The sequence below is a fragment of the Rhodnius prolixus genome, unplaced genomic scaffold (genome assembly GCF_049639745.1).
Source record: "Rhodnius prolixus isolate KJV_2025 unplaced genomic scaffold, Rpr scaffold_38, whole genome shotgun sequence".
In the NCBI taxonomy this organism is placed as follows: domain Eukaryota; kingdom Metazoa; phylum Arthropoda; class Insecta; order Hemiptera; family Reduviidae; genus Rhodnius; species Rhodnius prolixus.
The window spans coordinates 325061-344694 of NW_027411598.1; the positions used below are offsets into that span (position 1 = coordinate 325061).

Genomic DNA, 19634 nt, shown 5'->3' on the forward strand with positions numbered 1-19634 from the left:
CACAAAAAAGTCCTTTTCCATCACGACAACGCACCAGCTCACACCTCAGCAGTTGTGGTCGCAAAATTAATGGAAATAGGGTTCCAACTCGTTTCGCATCCCCCCTATTCTCCAGACTTGGCTCCCTCGGACTACTATTTGTTCCCCAATATGAAGAAATGGCTGGCGGGAAAAAGATTTTATTCAAACGAGGAGGTGATTGCAGAAACGAATGGCTATTTTTCAGACTTGGACAAATTCTATTATTCGGAAGGGATCAACAAACTAGAGCAGCGTTGGACGAAGTGTATAAGCCTAAAAGGAGACTATGTTGAAAAATAAAAAAGGTTTACCCCAAAAAATTAAGTAGTTTTTATTTTTGCACGGACTTTTCAAACGACCCTCGTAGTTATATGGCGATGATCGCTAGGGTTCAACTAAGATCTTGGTGTTTTCAAACGCTTTTAAAAAATGGTAAATGATAAGAACTTGGAAGAGAGGCTCGTCCCATTTTCATATGGTAACATGGTTACTCGGATTTTAAGAGAAATTTCAAATAGAAATAGAATCACCTTCCAAATTTAATTTGACCTACTGAAGAAATATTCACTGAAATAGGCTAGCTAACTTGTTTATTTTAAAATTACAGAACAGAACTTCAAGTTAGCCAAAAATAATAATAATATTATAATTTGAGAAATTTGGTTTCTAAATATAAAATACTGAGAAAGAGATGGTTCTATTTGAGAGTATTGTTTTGCAACTACAATTGTAATTGCTGGGAAATTATTTATTGAATTGGACCTTATTTCTCATCCCTTCTGGAATAAATGTTCTCAAAAAGGAAAAAAGCATTCTAGAGAGTATAATGGTCACATTACCTTGAGCCCTAACGGAAGGAAATACTGAAAAGTAGTAATTTATGGCATGAACAATATCCGTCCCTGGGTATATTGCTCAATGGAAACTGTCCTTAGTTTCAAATTATTTTTCAATTTTAAATAATATTTATTTATTCTTATTTTTTGAAAGTGGGAAAAATGTGAGTAAAATGTCAACTGTTATGCAGCTGCAAAGTATTCTATGAAGTTTTCTTCTGCGACTGGGAATGTTCTTCCTGTATGAGGAGGGTGGAGTGATGGAAATGATTGGAAAAGAGGAGGAGAAAAAGTTAGGCTGTGTGGGGTTGGGAGAGGGGGAGGGGGAAAGGGTGTGAGATAATACAAACTACTGAAGCAGAGTCTAATGTACGGCATAAAATAGATGTGATACAGATAAATCCAATTATCGAATAACTTGAGCAATAAAATATAAAAAATCAGTAGAAACTAAATGGGGTGAAATAGAAGAGGCGAAGCCATGTGACCAGCTTCAACTACTTGTCTACTAGAGTGCGAGTCCGTGTTTGGAAATCTGATGCTCAGAGGGCACGCAGCTCGCCCATCTAATACTCATTCCCTGATCTACTCATTTTTCCACCATTCTATCTTACAAGGCAGTTCTATTCAGCTAATTTTTAAGGCTAAACTTGGCACCAACTGTCACAGCCTGAAGGGATGTGGAGAATGCCTCAGTTTACACGGAATATAGGATTTCAGGGAAAGTAAGTCGGAATAAGAAAATGTATTCGTTCACAGGAAGACATAATGTTGTCACCCGTGAAGTCATCGGGCGCTAGAGACACTGTACTAATAATAGTTACAGTAATTAGATATTGCAATCATAACATTGGGTGGTTAGAGTAGCCAACACTGCACTAATTCGCCACCCACTTTTTACAGCCAATCCTACTGAATCATGGTATTACAATCTATGTGGAAATGATTTTGAATCCCTTAAGGCTTTCTGCAGTATAATTTTTTGTTTACTTCCTTTTTTGTTAGTTATTTGGGGCAGTAAGCTAGAATAATTCGTCCGTTTGTGGCTAGAGTGCATTCTCATAACGCATCCAAAGCAGCTCCCCGGCTTACACTTCCAAGTCTCTTTTGGGCGGTTAAGCGGTTAAGCAGGGCTTTTCCCTGCAGATCTCACTAGCGGTGCCATCTCTTCTCTTCCGCTAACTCCGGCTATATGTTAGTGGACGACATGACAGCTTTTAGCACACATCAAACAGATTGCTACGCTCATGAGGGTGGTGGATTGGACTGACTTATTTTAACTCCTCCAAATCACGACAAGGTCCGCAGCTTCATTTTTAATTAATAAGGCCGCAGTGGAGGAATCCACTAACTAGTCTGTAGGACTATGTTTTTTCTTTTCATCTTCTAATATCTTGAGGGCTTCAATTCTTGAGGCCAAGCGTCTCTGGCATTTTTGGCTTAGAAATGGTGTGGAGAGGTGACTCTTAATGAATCAACGAGCTCCAAGGGTCATCTGCTACTGCCTTTGATGTCATTAGTTTGCTTCCATAAGTAGAAGCTACTTTTTGAAATGAATAGATAATACCCTACATAAACTGCAGAAAGCAATTGCTACTTTTGATTACATTCAGCCATTCAGCAGCTGAATATCTCACATTAATCGTTTCCGGGGCTGTGGATTCCATCTTCCGGTTCGGTCCTTTAATCATCTTCGTCATCTTCCACAAGATTCAGTACGGTATCTAGATTTTGATCTATTACTTAGTTTCAATTGGAAGAATTTTCAGCACGATTTGAAGCTAAAAATGGCAATTCTGCTATTTTTTGGCTTGCTAAATAAAATATTTTGGCGTTTTTATTATATGAAATACCTCCTCGTAATTTTTCCAGAATGAATAATGAGGATTCTGTAAGGACACGTTCTTCCAGCATTAAACAGGAGCTTATCTTAGACTGTGAAACGGTTTTTACGTTTGCTTGGAGAAGCACAGAAGCAGGAGCAGGTAACTTAATGTTCAAGTGGCTATATCCAGCTCCTCCAATCTTGAAGGCCCCATGAGCATTCGTCAATAGAACTCTGCAGCATTGGCGACCTGTTTGTTTATGTTTCATCAGAAAAAAATCAGTCCTTTCCTGTTCTCTCGACGTTCCAGTTCTAGGCTCGACCTGTCTAGCTGTTCTTGAAATCAACAGTCGCTTAACCACAAAAGGGTCCTGGTCCTATCCTGCTTTACCATAAGCTTGGACACCATAATATGCATCATGCACCATAATCATATGCTTACTCAACCATTACTGTCAGAATGTAGATGCCAATCCTAAGCTATCCAAATACTTTCTTCAGGGTAAATACAACTGGTTTTTAGAACCTAAATTTCCTATTCTTAGGAAACAAAATAATAAGATAAACAAAAAATTGGACAAAGTGATCAATAAATAAAAAAGGAACCACCTCACCTTGTCCTGTCCAAAGACCCAGAACTCCAGCAAACAGCTCTCTGTTATTAATCCCGTAAAGCACCCTACATCAAATTCCTAGTAAGGTATCTAACCAGTAGTCATGACCAACTCTAAATATCTTATTATCAGACCTGTCAGAGGCTCTAATCAGCATTTTAGGTGCCGAGAACCCTCTGAGCTCTGATAAATGCAGTGAAACCACCTATCTCTGGATGCCATAGAGACTTGAACACAAAAACAAGCCAACAGCACCTTCGGACAAACAAAGGGAAGAGGTACTGTAGTTTCGCCATTTTGCCTATTTTTAACTTATAAAGTGTACTCAGACTAGAAAGATCTTTGCGGCAGGAAACTTGCCAAAACAGCCCAACAATATTTCTGTGAACCTGCAGCTTGTCAAAATAGTTGCTTAGTACTTAATACCAACCAAACTTGAGGAAAGAGTTTTAGTAGAGCTTGTCTATAGTGAAAGACCTGATTTGTGGCCACAATATCAAAATTAACTTGAAATTCATATGCAGTTAAGTAAATAGTGCCGAGATTTCTTAGTCTGATTCAGATGTCGGCAATCTAACGGTTTTCTCAGGAAGAATGTCCAGGGTGAAAGAGGTGGTTGGTCACTTCATCACTTCATCTAGCACTCATTTGATTGGTCCCATGATGGGGGAGGGCTAATTCCTTCTTCCCTTGCCCAGCGCTCGTGATTGGCTGCAATCAAGTCTCTTCCTTATTTGACTCTCTCACACTCTTCTTGCAAGAACTAGTGCTGCAATGGTGCTTTAATTCCTGATTCAAGTCACCAGATAAAAGTGTTCAAAGAGGCCGGCCGAGGAAAACCAATCGCACAGTGTACTGAATACTTGTTTAAATTTTTTCTCACTTTTGTTTAAAAATTTATTTTAAGTAGCTATATTCCAAACTATTCTACTCCTATTCGAAACTCGGTCATGAAAATTGAGTTTCATGGGAGTCAGAAGGAACAGTGACTTTAAGTTTCCCTCTAAAATGCTAGGTCTTTTTACCAATGTACCATAACCTAAAGGATGTTAAATGTTTTCTTAAAATTTCAACAAAACTGTTGACTGGTAGGGCAACTTTAGATTTTATGATCAGCTGACTACGAGATAGAGGAAGTTGATATCTGGTGATTAGATTATATGATCAGCTGACTAAAGCGCTATATTCGAGATAGAGGAAGTGAGCTGCCTACCCTCTCTGGACAAATACCCGGATATTCTACTACATCAACCCGACAGGAGGCGACAGACAAATAAAGTGCCGCTCACCGGGCTCTTTTATCTCATTGCCGAAAAATCCCTAAGTTATGCCATAATATTGCCCTTTCTAGAGCAACTATTTCCATTTTAAACCACATTTTCAAAATAAGCATTCAAATTTTTGTAATATAAAGGATTATTCCTTTTTTTACCCAGCTCTACTCCAGTTCTGACCGGACACCAGAAGTGGATTGGGGAAAAATGTTTTCGCTTAGGGAAAATTGTTTCTTGGCCCGATCCAATCATAACCAGGAATAAAGCCATTTCCATTTTTATTAATTAATGTTTATTAAATTAAATGAGTTTTAAAAATGTAAAACCCATTTTTTTGATGAAAATTCAATATCTATTTCAATAAAATCTGGCCTCCCGGTACTTGGAGGAAAGTAAAAAGCGAATATTTTAGATTAAAACTTGAACATTTTCACTTGTTTAAGAGCTCTTAAGGCTATTAAATCTCACATAAACTTCCGCAATTAACAAGAAAGGGTCAAATGCAGAAACTGGATGTTGGATGTTCTGAAAATTTCCACTTTTGAAGTAAAAAATGCCCTTAGGTGTTTAGAAAAACACTGACCAAGTCTTAAATGTGGTGGAGAATAGTCTGAAATTTCACCTCTTTTAAAGCGGAATGTTTTTTGGAACAATTCTAAAGATCTCTTCAAATTTGCGCCCTCTAAAAACAGATTTTCGGCTAAATTAACAAGAAAATTTCAAAAAATTGAAAATGAGTGGCTAAATTCGATTTTGGATTAAAATATTTAAGTGAAATATCCTAAGAACTGTTCAAAAAAAATCAAAGAGAACCTTTGGCCTATTTGGTTCATTGTAAGCGGTTTTGGGAAATTTAGTAGCCTTCCGAGTCATGTGAGTGTTAAAGAGTGGTTTCTCTTTAAAAAGAGGAATTTTATATAAAAAGAAATCACTTTTGTAGATTTTTCTTACGTCTGAGTTGACTTAATAAACACTTATTGCAGTTTCTTACCATGAAAATAGATTTATCTTTTAGGAATTTGAATGCTGAATTTGAAAATGCGGATTTTACTTGAGAAATAAACACTCCAGAGCCTCACAATGGAATTGAGGTAGAGTAAACGTTTGGTGGGATATGAGCTCATTGTCATGCAGGTTCGTCTTTTATTGGTCGATTTCATTCAATCTTGTATAATTCTCGGCAGACACTATTTTTTTTTTTGTTTTTATAATAAATTAAGACAATAATTAGCTAGTCTGATAATTATAGGAGAATAATTAGGAGCGATCTCCAAACAAACGGACCCGGCTGGTTTTCTATAAACTACTGAAGCTCTCTCGGGGGATAGCGCGCGGCAAACTGTTATTTGGCTTGACGTAGCCCGTCAGGCCTTAGGCAATCAGCACTAATGTAAAAGGATCCGACTTTATATGGCCAATCAGGCCTGCAGCAATGAAAAACGAAACCGCTGGCCGCCCCCCGAGAGGCGAGTGCAAAGCGTGTCGGTACCAGGATGAGGTCGTCAGCGGGGTCGTGTGGTCTCTTCCTGTGCGTGAAGGCGATGGCTCCCACAGTTCCGCTTCCGCCCTACAGATAGAGCAGCCGACAGGCAGAGGTACAGCAAGCCAAACAGGGCAGCCAAACCAAAAGAGAATCAAACAAAATAACAGTCAATAGTTTCCACAAACAAAAAACTGTAACTGTGTGTTTCTGAGCTAATTGGGCGCCATCTGAACTTTCCCTCTCTTTCTATTTCACCTTTAGATTTTTATCTCATTTGACTAAAAAGATTAACAAATGTTTTATATTCGAATATTAATGGTGTGCATGCTGAGGTAATAAAAAACTAAATAAAATTAAATGATTACAAAAACACAAGCCACAAGTTTAAGTACCCAAAACTAAGAGTTCAACAAATATTCTTTGTACACTACAGTTACTGAAGAATAAGGAAATACGCAGAATTATAGTTTACGGTGCAATTTAACAATATTGGCCTTCAAAGAGTCTGAAGTGAATTCTCGCACGACCGATTCTGCAATGGCTACAATTCTGAACAACAAAGGATATTGTTTGTGATAAAGTTGGCATAACCAGAACTCTGATACACAACATTGCGTCGCAAAACGACAAGCCAGTGCACAAAATGAGGCATAACAAGGCCAACACCTGAATCAATTTTTGGCCATTTTTAGAGATCCAACTGTAAGGTTTGATTTATATACACTATCCCATAACAGCAGCATCCAACAATATTAACACAACAACAATATTAACACTCGTAATTTGGTGGCGGAGATGTATCTGGTCTTAGAGGTAGTACTTCATTCTTGTCGATTTTGACATTTGGCCAAATCGTGAGCCACTAACCACTCCATAATAACAACTCTTGCGCTAAACTCTTAAGGAAGATATTAGAGCCTTGCGCTCTCACGCAGAAATCCCTAGTTCGAGGGAAACTCATATCGCGGTGATGAAAAGTATTGTCTGCTCAGCTGAGAATTCTGTCTAAGAACCTAGTAATCTGAAGAAATCGTAGCCAATGACTCATATTTTGACGCTCTTTGAAAAAAAGAAGAAGCTCAAGTTAAACTTAATTCAGGTAAATCTAAGGATAAACTAAGGGGCTCTGAACCTCTTGGATGCTGGATGAGGATGGTTCTTTCTAGTTATAGTTCACTTTACCCTCCACCCGAGCAAGAGCAAGTGAAGCCGGAACGAACCCGGGACCTACCATGCTAGTCTATCGCATCACTTCTAAAACAGATTAACCTTAACTTCATGGTTACTAATCTGAAGAACAAGAAGGAATGCAATTATGTGTTTGTGATTAAAACTAGCTTACTATTGGATAATTAAAAATGGGTCAATAAAAAGGTTTAAATGCTGAACTTGCAGGCCTTGTACACTGTGCCTTGTGTACTGAGTCTTCCAAATCGAAGATGTCTGGTTGTCCCACTTTTGTGAACAAGCTTCTGGAGCGACCTTCCTACCCGTGTAGAAGAAGAGTCAATTCTTATTATATTCTACAAAGTTGGCAGGCATTCCCGGGGAGGCAGAGTGCTCACAAAGCGCTCAAAATGTACGAACTGAAAACTTAACAGAACATGTCTTGCGAGGCTTTACTCCAGAATGAATCTATTTCTTTAAAGCCAAATCAGTTTACAATTTCAGATAACTAGTAGCCAAACTGATTCACAAAATGAATTAAATTAAGCTAAAGTAATTTGTAACACTAAGTAGTTAGTATAAGAGCAAACTAATTATTTTCATAAATTTATTTGAGAAAAAATGAACAAAATTAAGAAAACTACAGAGGGTTGGGATGCCGCGTTTAGATTCTTTAGTAGTCTGTCTAAGTTGAGGGAATGGCCTCGGTCATTTTGAAGTTCTGAGTCTGCATACTTGGGCCTCCTCCAACTAGATCCTTAAACTAGAAGACCAAGTCTTGCATGCAAGCAGACCGGCCGCATTCACCCAACTCTCAACAATTTTAAATAAATAAGCGTCAAACTGTATCAAATTTACATAAATTTAAATGTATATATATATAAAAATATGTAATAACTAGACATATTGGTAAAATAATATTTGTTATAACATATTATTAAGTATAATTCTTCACTGCTAACAAGCTCCCGTAGGAATGTAACCGTACTTCTTCCTTAGATTGCTAACTTTCGAGCAGAGGTAATGGGCTGGCTAGTTGGCATAACCAATAGTGTTTATTAGTGTAATCTTGCCTACATTATCCTAACTGTCGTGTCGTTTGTGATTGTTGCCTCCAAAAAAACTAAAAAAGAGGTGAGTTTGTAATAAGTTAGCAGTGGTGTCTGCCTTGAAGGCACCAACATGGCAGATACCACTGGCCGGTACCCTCCACTCTTTGGCATTCTTTGTTACATTGCTCGCAAAGGGCTTCACTTCTGTCACGTAACTAGTATTTGCTTTTTCAAATATTATGGAGATGTATCCATACCGTCTGAAAATATCCAAACAACTTACCCTTCCCAATTCGACCAAACCTTTTCACATTTAATCACTTTCATCAAGTCTTTGTGTCAAGTTCGGTCACTTAACCCTTTGACAAAACCTCCACAGCGCCTAGAAATTGGATCATGGCCTTCTCAAAGGTAGTTTCTGTTTTGCGTCCTTCCACTTCTGATAAGCATAAGGATACGTAACAGAAATACAGGTCTTCTATACCCACACAACACTTCGAATGTCACCGAACGAACATTCTCTTCCATTCGAGAAGTTGACCCTGTTAGCACAGTTAATTGACGGCCAAAAAAATCTTCGTATTGTCGAATCATAGACAATAATTGTTTCTAAATTGAATTAAATGGAGTCTGGGAGAGTTGTGATTAAAAGTAACTGAGTAAGGTAGTGATAATTAGGCAAAAATGACTTACATTAAACTAAAATACTAAACTATGTTCTATTACAAAATGAACGGGTGAACGAGCATTATAATAAGAAAGATATTAAACCTAGAGACAAACGAAACATGATTTACATGTAAAGCAGGTGTGAAGTGGTGGTTGAAAATAACGAAGTTGTTAGGGGAAACGTAGAAGTTCAGCTTGAATAGAGACCTAATGATTAGCTGTATATGCTTTCTCGAGGGGTGGGGGTGTCTCAACGCTATAGAGATCCTTTTTGGAATCTGGGAGAAGCACATATATTTGTTACTAATCAGAGGATATAATGATATGGAACTAGCCAATTCTTACCACTTTGCGAAGATGCTTACGGTTGTGGAAGGCAGATTTAATCTTTAAGAATAGAGAGAAGCAATAATTATCTAATCACCAATAAGAGAAGAAAGCAGTCTCTTCTCTATCAGTAGTCTAACCATTCAAACACATTCAAATATTTTAGCAGTGGATTAATTTTTATTATCACCATTCACTTTGATGATAACAAACAACTGCTTCAGTTCCCTTAAGATCTTGGATAACTTCAGCCACTCTTTACACCTGCATCTATGTTCCATTAAATAATCTCTGTATCTTAAAGAAATGCAGATCAGGACATAATCTCAGGATACCTAAGAGCGATCATTTCTAATTTATAGTTGCTACTTCCTTATAAAATCACTACAATCGCCCACTTAGAATTAAAAGCCATAAATCCCGAACTAAGCCAAAAACCGCTTCCATTGTTCTATATTGTAACCACTTTCATAACCACAGGGCAAGAACCGAGGAAGGTAACGAACTCAAATTGATTCACGCTGATTCTGGCTAAATTATGAGGCAGACTGGATGCGGAATGTTCTACTAGTCATTTAAACGAAAGTATTCTGTAGTAGACGTTCTAATGAATTACAACCAGGCAATCAGAGTCGGGGAAACCTACCAAGCAAAATCAAAAAAATAACAAGAGCTAATAATGAATGCAAGAGAATGTAGACTGCTTAAAATACTAGGCTGCACACCTAAACCGAAACGGTTATAACGATGCTGAGGTAGTGGGAAGCCGTGGGCAGGTAGTTTACCGCGGTAAAGGTTCGGAATAGCCCAGGACCCAAGATAACCCGAGATGGAGAAGAAAACTAAAAAATTCGTATACAAACTAGCGCACTCTCACGAAAAAGCATTATTCATTCCCAGGGTAGTGGATGGCCTGCTTCCGATTTCGCACAAGGTGACGAACACTTAAGCACCTCTATTGCCTTGGCGATGATGTTTCTTAACACACAATCAATTTGTGATAGTGAAGAAGAACTGAGGAGACCGCACCACTCCAACTGCCCCGCATTAAGACGCACAGCCAGTACGGGCCGCTCCCATTTCATCTTTTTATCTAACTCTGACCAACAGCAGAGGACACATTTTGTTCCTGGCACCCCAGTGATGAATTAGCTCTCCTCTAGTGGAGATTGCCTCTTACAAAAGGTTTGTTAAAGGTCTTCTAATTACATATATTTGTTCAGTTGTATACAGCTCATCTTTCCGGTAGAGAGCGTACCAGCTATTCCAAGTCGTTGAAGGTGCCTGTTCAAGTAGATATATAGATAGATAAATAGATCATCTTTATTATAAATATGTACAAAAAATTAAAACTGTCAGGTAGGACAGTTGTATAAGGGTTGATCGCAAATAAAAACAAGAAGTGCCAATGAGCAATACATTATTTCCTTCATAACAATGAGTATGCGGAAAGCTAAAGATGTGAAGGATAAAAAATGCAGGAAAAAAGGAAGGAAAAAGCAGCAGTTAGGTCTGTTCAAGAATACGTCGGAAACGAGCCATTTCGTGGTAATTCTTCGGTTTGGAAAAGTTACTATTATTTGACCTCTGCAGCTTTCCTTTTATCCCAGTTTAACAGAAGTAGCATGATCCCTCAACAAGCTCCTGCACTTAGAAGAAGCATGATCCCTCATTAAGCTCCTGCATTTAGAAGAAGCATGATCCCTCAATAAGCTCCTGCATTATTTGGCCAGCAGTCCGCTTACTACCTTTGCGAGAAAGTGATTCCTTATCTTCTTTCAGAGAATGAGGCAATATCTAGAAGGTCAAAAGAAACTAGTAGACGAGTTCGAACCCTAGAGCAAAGCAAATCTTGGACTTGGCGAAACTATTCATTGCCCGCAATGAAAATCGGAAATAAAAAGCACTTTACTTTGCAAGAGCACCATTCCTATCGAATAGAAATCATTAAACGAGCTAAGTCATTTCTCTAGTAATTCAGCCAGAATCGCCAAATAATAGTTAAGCGCTGAAACTTTTGGTACTATAGTATCCATCAATTTTCCACATAGGGGGAAGGGGAAAAATTAGCAAAACTAATTCTCTGATGAATTATTAGTGGTGATACACTGAAGTGAAGTTATTGGGTACAAAAAAAAAAAAATGATTGTAGTTGTAAAATGAAGAAATACTTAAAATGATGAAGTGTGATACTCGGAGTATTATATCTCAGTGTAGGGAAGCTGTGAAGTGACGGTACCAGGTGCGGCAATGAGGGTTGCGGCTTAGTGATTGTATCAAACTGTTATGTAATTAGAGGAAAGTTGATAGCGGAATTGACAAACATGCCGCCGCACTTTGGTCTCTAGCGCTCTTACAATTTCAAATCATGAAAGTCAAATAAAAAGTATTTGGTGGAGGAAAGAAACAATATGATGTTCACTTACCTTGTTTCGTGGCACAACCTAGAAAAGAAATTAACTTTCAATTTACACAGCTGGAAAATACAGCTGGAAAATACAGCTGGTTTTTTGTTCACACGTATGAGAGGTAATTGCAAGAAGCGCACAGAGACACTTGTAGCGGTAGCCAGACTTGACAAAGGTTCTTTGAAGGAGGAAGCAGGATTATTGGAGGAGTAGAGACAACCACTTCTTCAGGACGGACATTTTATCTGGACAGAGATCATTCGATTGCCAATATCTAATCCACTAGTTTAAAAACATAAAATAAAGATTAAACCAAAGAAAAATGGGTATTCCAAAGCATGTCATTCCAAAACGAAAAGTTAAACTACTTGGAAATTCTCTAGGAATATTTAAGAAATTGATAAAGTTTGTAGTTTTGTTTAACGGATGAGATGAGCCATCACGAACTTCTTACGAACTCCTCACATCTTTAGTGCTGACCAATCAATTCTAAACTCATGGGGACTTCACTTAATTCCTTTACTCAGTGTAATTCTAATTTTAACTAGTAATATAACAAAAAAAGTTTGAAATTACCGACTTACATATCTCCAGTGTTAGCCCTCATGGCAATAATAATAAAAACTAATTACAGCTTCCTTTCTTTATTTAACATGACAAACTTTCCATTAAATTTATCTAAAATATAATTTTCATAGAGTGTTCAAATCATTTAAATTCAAAAATATCTTCGCCAACTTTTAGAGGCAATGCTAAGATGTACAGTGGTACATATTGTGGGTTCGATTCCTGGTCTAGGCCTTGCATATTATTCGATATGTTAAATGAGAAAATTAGATAAATTATATTACCTATCCGGCTCTAGTCAGCCTGATCGATACTCCACAGTCTAATAGAGAAATGAGCATTGTTTTTCTCTACTCATGGCCTTTATATAAGACATTTATTTTAGTGAGAAAATCCTTTATGGGCACCCTAGATGAGAGGGGGCTGAGTAAGCTCCTACTCCTGTCCTGGGAGGTCTTATCATTCACATGTAAGCGACAAGAGATTGAAAAATAAGTCGCTACCATTCCAAGTTTGCGGTGACTGGATAAGGATAATTTAACCATTTTACGGAAGTAAAGTCGTAAAATTCCCAGGGCAGACGGAGTTCAAATAACTTCAACAATAATCTCTAACAAAAATAAGCTTTGAAAATAAAGTTTAAAGTGGCCGGACTACTAATGACCATTAATGAATTCATTTGTGATCATTAAATAAAACCGTTTAAAGAATTCATTGGTTTTTTAAGAACTTGGGAAAAAATAAAAGAAAACATTTAGGAAATTCGCAGTTACGGTACTACCATTTTCTCCTACACAACTCAAATTGTTCGAAGTAAGAACATTTCTAATAATAACATGCGCGCATTGTGGTCTGCTATTAGAAAATTAGCCGGTAATTAATTTACCTTGCTCTCTGTAGTACCTAGATATTTTCAATACTATTTCTATTTTAAATGTTTTCTTTAGCAATACCGGCAATGAGCTGATCTCTAGTTGAAATATACGAAGTAATAATTATTTGGAGATATACAGTCAAACACAATCAATTTTTACCCCGCAAAACAGATTAATTCTGTAAATTGCTAATACCTAATATTTGACCGTATTATTTTATTAGAAGGCACACTTGAATATTTGTTGTGAGGTTGAAACACAAATTTGCAATAGATGGATTTTTCGACCCACCTGTGGTATTATGTAAGAATGACTCCTAAAAAGAATTCTGTACAAAATGAACGTTGCCAATTTGAAGTAAATTAATCGTTTTAGTTTATTCAAATAATTATGTTGACAATTTTAGCAGGGACCTTCGGAAGAGTGTTTGCCAAACAGTTTTTGGAATGACATGGCGATAGAGTAACTGGGAAGCTAATAGTTAGGGGGCTTGCTAGCAGGGGTCCTCAAGGTCGCACCTCCTCTTCGCCGCTGTTAACTGTGCCTCTAGGCTGTCTTCAAACAAGAGACTCGTTCGAGTCTTATTAACGACTTTATGAAAATGGATAAATCTCCAGATTGAAGAGTTGGTGCGACACTGAGGGAGCTAAGAAGAATATCACAAGCTGTTTTATCGCATCAGTGTGTAAGAAATATACTAATCAGAGAAAACCAAATAAAAAAGCTCTAAGAAAACCAAATACAAAAAAGTAAATTAAAAGTAGTTGAAAAAAGAGGCATTTCAATAGATGGATTGATGAGGCAGTGCGTACCGAATGAGTAGCCTTGATAATGGCTTGTAGGTGGAGAGGAGGGTGGAAATAGCGGCAAGGAGAGCGGGTACACCTGCCGTTGATGGCGTCCATACAGACGGTGACCGTGTTATCCGGAGCAGGGATGACCGCATCCGTCGGGTGGGCGTACCTGCACTCCAGCCTAGTGCAAGATCCGCGCTGCCATTCTCTGCACACCTACCAGCACACACGTACCCACACGCGCACGTACAGACAGACACACACACACACACTGATGATCACAAAAATAGTGAAGAGACATCGCCCACGCTAACGCGCCCTAGTGAATGTGAATCACTTTTGTGCGGATCTGTGGTTCACAACGTTAGTCTGGGATATAGTAAGTATCTCTGTGCTTGAGAAGTTTCCTTCTATGTAGGGCACAACACAGGAACTACCGCTGACCGCACTAGCTGATGCACAGCCTTGGCAAGTTATAGGAAGCTTTTTTTGACGACGGAAGTTCAGTTTGTGTCCCGACGGAAGTTCAGATTGTGTCCCTCACTTAAAGCTTCCACCATTTTCTTTCCAATATTTTCGCAAAAAATATTATTTGAAAATATATTTCATAGTTACAAATATAATTTCTGTTTAAATATGTGAAGATGAACACTTTTAGGTGTAATAAATACGGAGTCGCGTTTAGCCCCCCCGGTACGCTAGCTACGTGCATTGCGCAGCTCTGAACAAGCAGCCACATCTTCTAAGGCGCAAGACAAGACTGAATTAGTTGGAACTCTGATGTTATGGCATCACCATCTCTTTTCACTAACCCACTTTAACTTGAGTGCTAAGGCATTTGGGCAATGAGTAATTGGTTAGTGAACAAACCTCTCATGGACTCAGAACCCTTCTGCATCGTGCTTAGAAAATATAGAATTGAGATCAGATGATGTTATATCACTGACTTCAGGCAAAGAAAGAGATCACGCGAAGCCCCAGATAAGCTGAGCTGAGCTGTTCCGAGTGGCTCTAATTTCCTCAGCTGAGTTTTGAACTGCAAACTTAACCCAGTTAATGGTGATCATTACAGGCTCTTCTTGACTGCTATAGTTTTCACCATGTCTTAAAAGGTTTCCTTGACTGTATTTCTGCTATTATTCCAATAAAGACGATTTCATCAACAAAGGGAATACACTGGCGAATATATTACCTTCAGTCTCGCAGAAACATTTCTCATTGCAATTTTTATAAAGGCAACTGAGATAAAGGTCTCTTGGCTTTAGACAAGAACAGGACTAGAAACCACTTGGAGGCATATCATTGTATGTATAATAGCCACGCTTTCTGTGCCAATTAAAATTATTGTTTACTAAAGAGATCAATAGGACCGCCTAATTCTCGCGTAAGTTTAAGAAGCAAGAAGTGAAGTAAGAAAGTGAAGAAACTATTTCCCAACAACACTACCTTAATAAAAATATCGTGAAGTGAGAATATTAATTTAAAAATAACGTGGGCGACGCTATCAAAAACTGGCTTTTCAGGGAAGTAGAGTTCTGGAGGTGTGTGTGTGTGTGTGTGTATGTGTGTAAGTGAGGAGAACATACAGGAGAGAAGAGCTAGAAGAGGGGGTAAGCCAGGCAACCTACTACAAACACAAGAAGAAAATGGTTAATTAGTGAGTGCATTAAGAAAATAGTGAACATTGATCAATTTCAAAATTTCTGTTTCTTTTAGTAAATCTGCGGCTAAACGGAGGGAACAGGAATAAGACAGCATGAAAGAGAAAAAAGGAGAATGAGAGCAAGAGATAAGAATACAAGAGGAGAAGAACAAGAAATAGAACTATAAGTGTAGAAAAGAAAGAAATAGAGAGCTAGGTTTAGAAGAGCGAGAGATAAGAACACAGGAGGATAAGAGAAAGAAATAGAGATCCAGGTTCAGGAGGGCTAGAGATAGGAATACAGGAGTAGGAGAACAAGTGATAACAGTACTAGAAGAGAAGAGCATGAAATAGAAAAACCGGTTTAGAAGAGAAGTAGAGAGAAATACTGGTGCATATGTGTAAGAGATAGGAATACAGAAGTAGGAGCGCAAGAGATAGGAATACAGAAGTAGGAGGGCAAGAGATAGGAATACAGAAGTAGGAGCGCAAGAGATAGGAATAAAGGAGTAGGAGAGCCAGAAATAGAGATACAGGTGAGTGAGCCCATGCTGGGGTGCGGCCACACACAAGGTCAACACTAAAACTGAAATCAAACAAGTTACAATTTATGATATTTACAGGAAATCTTGGGTTATTTCCTAGACTTACGAGGCTCATTCCACAAGCAAAGTGACCTAAACTGCTCAGAGATTAATTCAAAGTGACGTATTTGCCAAGATTTTAGGGACCTTCACGAGACCCTCGTCATCTATTAGTACTGAACTAGAATAGTTTGCACTATTATTGTCCCAAAAGTTTTATATCAACTATAACCAGCCTTCTGTCTTGGAGTCAATTTTGTTTGTTCAATTTCTTCTTTGCTTTAATAATTTAAGAAATGACTCCACATCATGATATCCCTAAGGAAATCTAACGTTGCGAGTTCAAGGATTTGGGCTAGAGAATCTGGAAGAATATTATAAGAGAGCGGAGTTTTTATTGATCAATGATTTGGTTAGCCTCTATTTTGGAATTGTCATCATGTTTGGTGTCTAGGAGAGAGCACTGCAGTTGCAGTGAGTGCAGCAGGGTCCACAGACAAAAACATTATGGTTAGGTATGGATGGAAATTTCGGCAGCTCTAAGTTTTGTACAGTTCTTGTACCCATCTACTACAGTTCTGGAGACTCACTTCATTTCTGCCCAGAATCTTGATCGTTTGGAAGTATTCTTCCAACCTCGTAGAAAGCATAATAATCAATTTTGAGTACAGCATACCTGTGAAGCAATAGTTAAGTCCAGTGTTGCTATAGTCAAATTGCAATTTAATTCTAAGCCCAGAGATACCAACATAATTCTGAAAATATCATTACTTTTAAATCGATGTTACTTATCGATCAGGGCTTTCTCTTGTCATTTGTGCAATGAACCTCGTATTACCAAAACAAAAGATATTTTAAAGGTTATAATAAATTTCGAAACAGGGATGTGGGCTCCATCCATGCATGCAAAACTGAGAACACCAGAAAGTTTATTTTGTTCTATAGAAATAAAAAACCAAAACCAATATCTAAAAACAGTATTTTCAACAAGGAATGCAAAAATTTCAAAACCATTTAGGGAATTCTTTTTGATGGAGGTAAAAAGAAACAGTAAGGATTTATTGGGATGAAGGGCGTACCGGACACTCTAAGCGCCCATTCGATAGCTTGAACTTCTTCTAGAATAACAGCTACCTCCGATGGTGAATAATCAAGATAATATTAGACTTCTTCCTCCCCCCTTAGGACTTCTATCTCACCGAAAACCAAGTCTTTGAAGCTCCCAGTCCACTTCCGTTTGCGATCATCAATTTGCAAAACTAATTCTTCTAGCGAAGTTTTCATGACCATCAACTATCTACAAATCTGCTATCAACAGAAATGACTTACTTCATATGTTATTCATATGAGTCATATGTTATGTAACTGATCCAGTCACTTGGCAAACAACTTGCCAATTTATGAAGCTCGAACAGTAATATCCAGGAATACCACAGTCGCGCGCAGACCACCAAGTCCTATGGCTTTAGGGAGGAGTTGTCTTGCTTTCAACATTTTGTGAATCGTTTCAATCTCTGCAACGTGTGATTTCCAAGGCCATCCAGAGGTATATGGCTAAAACACGTCTAACATTCACAGCTGTGTTTTAACGGAGACTCACTGAATACCTTTTAGCCATGCGATCTTCCCATACGCAATAATAGTCCTTCTTCTACAACAAGAAATTTACTGAGAGAAATTTGAAGGAGATTCAGAGTTTTATTTTCAAAGATTTAAAAATAAAACTTAAATTCATAGAATTATCGGAAATAGTAATGCAACTGAAAGAACTGCTGAAAAGTGAAGCAAACATTAGCAGTGCATCATTTAGTGCTGCTTGCTTCGGCATAAATGATATTAGGGGGGCGCATATTGTTGGAAATGAATAGAAGAGTGTGCAATAAAGCTTATTACCAGAAAATATATACAAAACAAAATAAAAAGAAAAGGAAAAATAGGTGACAAAACGAGGAAATTGCTGGAAGCGTCAAAGTTTTGGTTTTTTCAAAACAAATTGAACAAAAATTGATTCAATCCTAATGCGCAAATAGCAGGGGCAGGAAGAAGCCTTAATTAACAAAGTGCTTGCTTTATGTTAACAAACAGTGGTTTGATTTCATTCATCTACAATATAATCTCTTAAGTGTGAAATTAGTTAATTGGTAATGTTTGGTAGGTGTGATAAATATGTGTTGGTGTAGTGATACGATATGGAACTAAGCCAGACAACTGAGGCGACAGTTAGAGAAATGAAGGCCTTACCTCGAGTCGATCTGTGCGGGGCAGTTTTTGCTGGGTGACGACGGCCGTCTGCTGGACCATACTGAGCGGCGCCGTCGGGTCAGGCGCCACCGTCAGCGGCATGATGGGTCCCGGCGAGAAGTAGGGTGAGAAGGTTGACCCCACTTGCGGCACGCCGGCCAGGTAGGGCGAGCTCGCCGCCTGGAACGTGCACTGTCATCATTAGATTTCTCGCTGAAACTTCTCAAGCCCTTCTGTCATAAATACTTTTGCCACCATTCAGTCTAGCATTACTCTCTTTACTCTTGTGAGGCGGTAATTATCCTAATATGATAGCTCCTATCTCTCAGAATTCCTAAGGTATGAAATGATCTACAGATGCTTGGTTAGAACGTTTGTTTGAGGGAATTACAATAAAAACATGCGCCTAAGGGAACGCTTGAGTGTTAGGGCCAAGAATCAAATACTCCAGACTCATGGAAAGATTTTCCAGCTCCTCCTTGGTAAAAATTCACGCAACAGGAAGATTTCCCAGTAGGAAATATCAAAATCAAGATATTTTTACTTTTTCCTACAGCTTGGCTCGATAATGGTAGGAGTAAGCTCCTTTTCTAGGTCGGAAGGAAATGGGATGGCCAACGCTCTAGGTGTCGCAAGGCGCCAATCTTCTTGCTTATGGGGACTAAACTCGTTTGCAAAATACAGCGACTCAAGTGTATATCCCTACAAGAAAAGTTTAGAAAGAAAACTACATCTTCAGAGCTGTGATCTGGACCAACCTCCCAGGACTAGAGATCTAAGAAATGCCTAGGTGGGGTAAAAATAACTTTCGTAGGATGAAGGTTACCAGTCGAGGCAATGCAGATTCAGATGGCATCTGAAGGATAGATGAGAATAGCTTATCAGTTCTGTCTGAACAACTTAAAAAAGTCTTCAGTGCAGCCGTCAACTTCTAACTAGACATCTGCTTAACAATGTTTTACAGCCTTTTTTTTTTAAATTAATTGTTGCATGAGATGTTACAGTTACAAAAGATGTTACTATTGGTTGCATGAGATGTTGTTGGTACAAGATAAGTTACAATTGGTTGCGAGAGATGTTAGTTGGTATACGAGAGGTCGCTGTTGGTTGCGAAATGTTTTTTCTCCAAACTAGTGAGCTTTACTTCATATTTTTAATTGACAGGAATTGACAGTATTTATGACAGGCTAGATATTGTAGCAATCATGGTTTATAAATTAATAAATATATGATATGAATTACTTCTTATTTTAAC

The 19634-nt window shown here is 38.2% G+C and overlaps 1 protein-coding gene across 26 annotated transcripts in view; it reads right to left on the minus strand.

Annotated features, from left to right (window-relative positions):
* Nucleotides 1-19634, minus strand: part of mbl (splicing regulator muscleblind) — a 262579-nt gene that overhangs the window by 32149 nt on the left and 210796 nt on the right. For 6 of the 26 annotated variants that reach the window (XR_012457220.1, XR_012457219.1, XM_074123940.1 and 3 more), the window contains 3 exons: nucleotides 18380-18571; nucleotides 13931-14128; nucleotides 6060-6137 (listed from right to left, as the gene is read on the minus strand). The exons of 2 other annotated variants lie outside the window; for them this stretch is intronic. Coding sequence is in view for 18 of the 24 variants with exons in the window: in XM_074123940.1 (XP_073980041.1) it covers nucleotides 6060-6137; nucleotides 13931-14128; nucleotides 18380-18571 (468 nt within the window). In the remaining 6 variants the exon portion in view is untranslated. Of the gene's footprint in view, nucleotides 1-6059; nucleotides 6138-11694; nucleotides 11713-13930; nucleotides 14129-18379; nucleotides 18572-19634 lie in introns of all 26 variants that reach the window. 18 more of the 26 variants (XR_012457224.1, XM_074123949.1, XM_074123947.1 and 15 more) reach the window with 8 other exon arrangements.